Source organism: Phocoena sinus, chromosome 3 (genome assembly GCF_008692025.1).
Source record: "Phocoena sinus isolate mPhoSin1 chromosome 3, mPhoSin1.pri, whole genome shotgun sequence".
NCBI classification, from domain to species: domain Eukaryota; kingdom Metazoa; phylum Chordata; class Mammalia; order Artiodactyla; family Phocoenidae; genus Phocoena; species Phocoena sinus.
The window spans coordinates 17479486-17484000 of record NC_045765.1 but is presented as its reverse complement, the minus strand read 5'-3'; the positions used below and the strand labels follow the sequence as shown (position 1 = coordinate 17484000).

Sequence of the window (4515 nt, the reverse complement as noted above, 5' to 3'; positions counted from 1 at the left end):
TGCCTGCTCCGAGCTCACAGCCTGGCGCCTAGCCGCTCAGCGATACCACCTGGCGACCCCGCCCTCCGCGCAGTTCCGCAGGACCTCGCTCGCATTCTCTGGGAGGGTCCCGGCCGCCCGGCCGGTAACTCCCTGATGGAGCTGGTGCGGAATCTGGGTCCACGCCCCCAAACCGCCCCCGCTTCCGTGATAACCCTCCTTGGAGCGCGCCCCCTAGCGCCCATCATACCTCCCCAAGTGCCTGCAGCCGCCTCTCACCAAAGGCGTCCCCCCACCTCCTCCTCCCACTCCTTCCTGGGTCTCAGTTAGTCCCACCTTTTCCACCGTCTCCAAGGCTCTGCTCCTGTCCCCAGTCTGTGACTCATTTTAGGTTCTCCCATCCATCTCAGGGCCTTTATTTTTGCCCTGCTTTGAAAGCTCCTCTGCCTGCTCAGCTAAAAGTCACCTTTTTAGGGACTCTTCCCGGCCAGCAGGCCTTCCCCAGATCTGGTCCCCCGAGACACTAGGACGTTTACTGGAGAGCGCCTCTTAAAACTACATTGATTAAGTTCATCGTCGTTCTCTGCGGGCCGCAACAGGTTGCCCTGAACCCTGCATTGTTCTAGATGCCGGTAACCGAGTACCGACCCAAAAAAAGCCCCTCGTATCGGCTGTGAAGTCCAGGGTATGAGGAATAGGGCGGCTGAGGGTCAGTGGAGAGGCAGGCCTCATAGGAGGGGGACAGGCGAGGAAAGAGCTGACCGCAGGGAGGAGGAGCCGTGGGGGGAGCCCCGGCGGGAAAGGATGTGTGACTAGCAGCGTGGGGGAGCAGGGCGGGAGAGGACCGGACCCAGGGCCCGATCGAGCCCCTGCCCGAGAGAGGCCTCTTTCCTTCCGCAGCCCGACAGACTGCTGTGGCCTGAAGCTAGGCCCCTCCAAGCTCTACAACGCACAGTGCGCAACCCACTCCGACCCAGACAGTGCACTCGAGATCACGCTTTAATGAGAGTCTGGGATGGGGGCGAGCACCCTCCCCCGTCCTCCAGGAGGCTCCGCCCACCCGGCGTCCTCCGTCTCAGGCCTTCTGCAGCAGTTTCCGGAACTGTCCGAGGAGCGCGGCCGGGAGGAAGTGGGCGAGTAGGCCAAGCGCCGCCAACACCACAAGAAGCCAGAGCGCGCGCGCGCTCGCGTACAGCGGGCCCAGCCTGCGGGCAGTGCTCAGCGGGGGCGGGGCGGGGGCAATGGCCCCACCCCAACCCTACGGCCCGCCTCCACCAGGGCCCGCCCACCTGCCCCCAAAAGGGAACCGCCTCCAACCAGTCTCCTGGTCCCGCCCGGCATCCGCTTGCGGCCTCTGCCGTCAAGACCCTGCCCACAAGCCAAGCCACCTTTCCCCGCCCCGGTGGACCTCCCGGGGGCCCCGCCCCGGTTCTCACCTTTGCTGCGCAGATCTCGCGTAGCCCTGAAAGTAGCGGAGGCGCGCGAACAGGTATACCAGGCCACACAGTGCTGCCGCCCCTGGGAAAGGGGAGGGCGGGGTGGGGTGAGCCCACTGATGCGGGGACCCCCGGGGCTCTAGTGCGTGCGCCCCTGGCCCGCTCTCAGACCTTCGTGAAAGAAGATGCCGGCGACCCAGAGCGTGGCGAGGAACAGCGGGAAATACTCGCTGCAGTTCACTCTGCGGTGGGGGAGGAGCGGCATGAGGGCGCCGGCTTGGGGCCTCCGAGCCTGACCGCCCGGGGCTGCCTAGCTCCCTGCCCCGCGCCCTCCCACCGCGCCTCACTGGGCTCGGTAGATGCGCTCGAACTCCGGCGGGCCGGTGGTGAGCGGCGGAGACACGTGGAAGGTCCTGCGCGCCGAGATCACCTGCAGCGAGAAGTAGGCTGGGGGAGGAGGTGTTGCCGGAGTCAGATCTGGCACCCAGACTCCCGGCCCCGCCTCCAGTCTGGCCGCGCTTTTCTTTTCCCAGCTCCACACCCTGCTCGTCACGACTCCCCTTTAAAAGCCCGACCAAGGGGACCGCCGGCCCCTGCTCTTCGAGCTTGCCCTGTGTCCACGACACTCAGTGGGGAGGGCAGGGTGCCCGCCTGGGGCTCTGAGAGGCCCTGTCCAGCCCAGTGAGTGTAGGGGAAGGGATGACACGTCACAGGACACCTGCCCGCAGGATTTTGCTCCTGAATCATTTCACTTGCAAAACACAGGCAAATGTCCAACTCCCATCCTCTAGGCCTGGGCTTTGTCCCATCCTCTAGGCCTGGACTTTGGCCCAGATTCCTGGAATGGAAGTGCCACACCTAAGAGCAGAGTTGGCTACATCCTTCCAGGTACAGAGGATCACACACTCTGTGACCAACTGTCCCTGCTCTGCCACCCACAGAGCTCACCAGGAGGGACCTCCCGACCAAGCCTGGGTCGCTGTGCCTCCAAACTGGTGTGGGTTCCTGCCTCAGTTTCTCTGTTCAGGCTCTGCCTCAATCTGACAGACACCCTCTCCTCTGCCCCCAGGTGGTTACGGCTGGGACTATTCTAGTCCAACCCCAAGCCACCAGGGCTCTGCCCCTCTCCCTTCCAACATGGGTGGGTACAGAGGGTGGGCTGGCCCTTGAGGGTCTGAGTGCACAGGAGCCCTTCTCTTTGCCTGAGGCCAGGTGCCCATCACACAAACAGTCCCAGTACTGGGTGTCTCCAACTATCTTCCTGCAAGTCCCATGGCCCTGGTGCCCTTGGTGCCAGGCCCTCTGCAGACATATCCCAACAAAATGTACACTGTGGATACCAAGGGTAGCCTTGCCAGCACAGCGTATGTGAGGAGGGGCTGAGGGCCAAGCTTACTGGTATGGCTGGAGATCAAGTCAGCCTGTCTGCTCAGCCATTCCAGGGCCCCTGCCCCAGGCTGTGTCTTGTCCTAGCCCATACAGTGTGAGGCAATGGTGTCCTCCAAAGCCAGAATATCTATCCCAGGAATGTGTCTCTAGGGCTTGTCTGAGAAGGGCACCAAGCAGGCACCTTTGGGGACCAAAAAGCAGGTTTCAACCCTGTCTAGCTCCACATGGTTCCAGCATAGAGAGGGTGACTTTGAAGGCAGGCCCAGGGGATGGGGCCCTCCCACTGGGACACCCAGAGAGGGGACCGCTGGGGAGGGCAGGGATCAGCTGGAGTAGGGCTGCATCAAGCCCATGGCTGTCCCACTTCTGTACTCACCATCAGAACACCCATTCATCCTGGCACCCTGCCCCCCTGCTCAGGTCCTAGAGCCCAACATAGCTGGATGCCCCACCTGCTCCCTGAAAGCCCCTGCCCTCCTCCAGGGTTCTTTATGCTGGCTGAGGTGCCACCCTCCAACCCCAAGCCAGGCAGCCCACATGCCTACCTCAGTTGTTCCTCAGGGGCCATTTTCCATTTCGCTGCCCATTCCCTAGGTTGGGTACCTCTCAGCCTTGGTCCCTGCCCAGGGTTTCACAGTTTGCCCTGCAGACACCCCTCCAGGGCTTCCCCCTCCCCACTTGGGGAAAATGCAAGCCCCTCAGCCCTCTGGTGGGGGCCAGAAGAGCTTTCATACCAGGAGTCTGGGCTGTCCCTCACCTGGGCCTGGACCCCAGCACCTCCCCAGTGCCTAGAGGGCAGAAGGCAGACTGCAGGGGTCCGAAGCCCACCCATTGCCAGAGCAGAAGCCAGCCCACCTTGCAGCAAGACTCCCAGGAGGGTGACAGTGGCCAGAAGAGCCACTTCGTCCTTCATGGTGCCGGTGGCTCTGTCGGGCCAGGCTGGACTCTGAGAGGGCTTGCTGTGGGGCTCTTATCACCCTTGGCTGCTGCTCAGAGGCTGGCCCAGGAGAGGAAGAGTGGCCCGCTCTCCCCGCCCCTTCTCAGTGGAGGGGGTTGGGGAAGGGGGCGTGACCATTGCTTGAGAGACCTGGGGAGCCTGGTCAGGCTGAGCAAGAGGAAACCAGGGCCAGAGCTTCCCTGGTGGCGCAGTGTTAAGAATCCGTGAACACAGCCTGCAGGGGGTTAGTGCACCACGGCTAGCCGGGAGGGAGTCCGGGGAAAAGTCTGGACCTGCCTAAGAGGCAAGAGACTTTTTCTTCCCTCTTCGTTTCCTGGTGCGCGAGGAGAGGGGATTAAGAGCGCTGCTTAAAGGAGCTCCAGAGACCCGCGGCTAACAGCGCGGACCACAGAGACGGGCATGAGACGCTAAGGCTGCTGTGCCGCCACCTGTGTGCGAGCACAGGTCACTATCCACACCCCCCTTCCGGGGAGCCTGTGCAGCCCGCCACTGCCAGGGTCCCGGGATCCAGGGACAACTTCCCCAGGAAAATGCATGGTGTGCCTCAGGCTGGTGCAACGTCCTGGCGGCCTCTGCCACCGCAGGCTCGCCCCGCACTCCGTACCCTTCCCTCCCCCCGGCCTGAGTGAGCCAGAGTCCCCGAAGCAGCTGCTCCTTTAACCCCGTCCTGTCTGAGCGAAGAACAGACGCCCTCCGGCGACCTACACGCAGAAGCGGGGCCAAATCCAAAACTGAGCCCCTGGAGCTGTGAGA

General features: G+C 63.1%; 1 protein-coding gene across 2 annotated transcripts; it reads right to left on the bottom strand.

Moving 5' to 3' along the window:
* Positions 1-942: 942 nt before the first annotated feature.
* LTC4S (leukotriene C4 synthase) lies at positions 943-3819 on the bottom strand. 2 transcript variants are annotated; one of them, XM_032627142.1, is made up of 5 exons: positions 3660-3819; positions 1763-1862; positions 1587-1657; positions 1416-1497; positions 943-1184 (listed from the first exon to the last, which is right to left on the bottom strand). In XM_032627142.1, the coding sequence occupies exons 1-5, from the start codon at positions 3715-3717 to the stop codon at positions 1055-1057; spliced, it is 441 nt and encodes a 146-aa protein (XP_032483033.1). In that variant the 5' UTR covers positions 3718-3819; the 3' UTR covers positions 943-1054. The 2 variants fall into 2 exon arrangements, with proteins under 2 accessions (XP_032483033.1, XP_032483034.1); XM_032627143.1 differs by having other exon boundaries at positions 961-1081.
* Positions 3820-4515: the final 696 nt, after the last annotated feature.

What these genes read in the sequence shown, in the direction of transcription:
- LTC4S (XM_032627142.1), bottom strand. Translation starts at nt 3,717, where the DNA reads ATGAAGGACGAAGTGGCTCTTCTGGCCACTGTCACCCTCCTGGGAGTC. An exon ending in CGGCATCTTCTTTCACGAAG is followed by an intron (nt 1,498 to 1,586) that starts GTCTGAGAGCGG and finishes CCCCTTTCCCAG; the next exon opens with GGGCGGCAGCACTGTGTGGC. An exon ending in GCGAGATCTGCGCAGCAAAG is followed by an intron (nt 1,185 to 1,415) that starts GTGAGAACCGGG and finishes CACTGCCCGCAG; the next exon opens with GCTGGGCCCGCTGTACGCGA.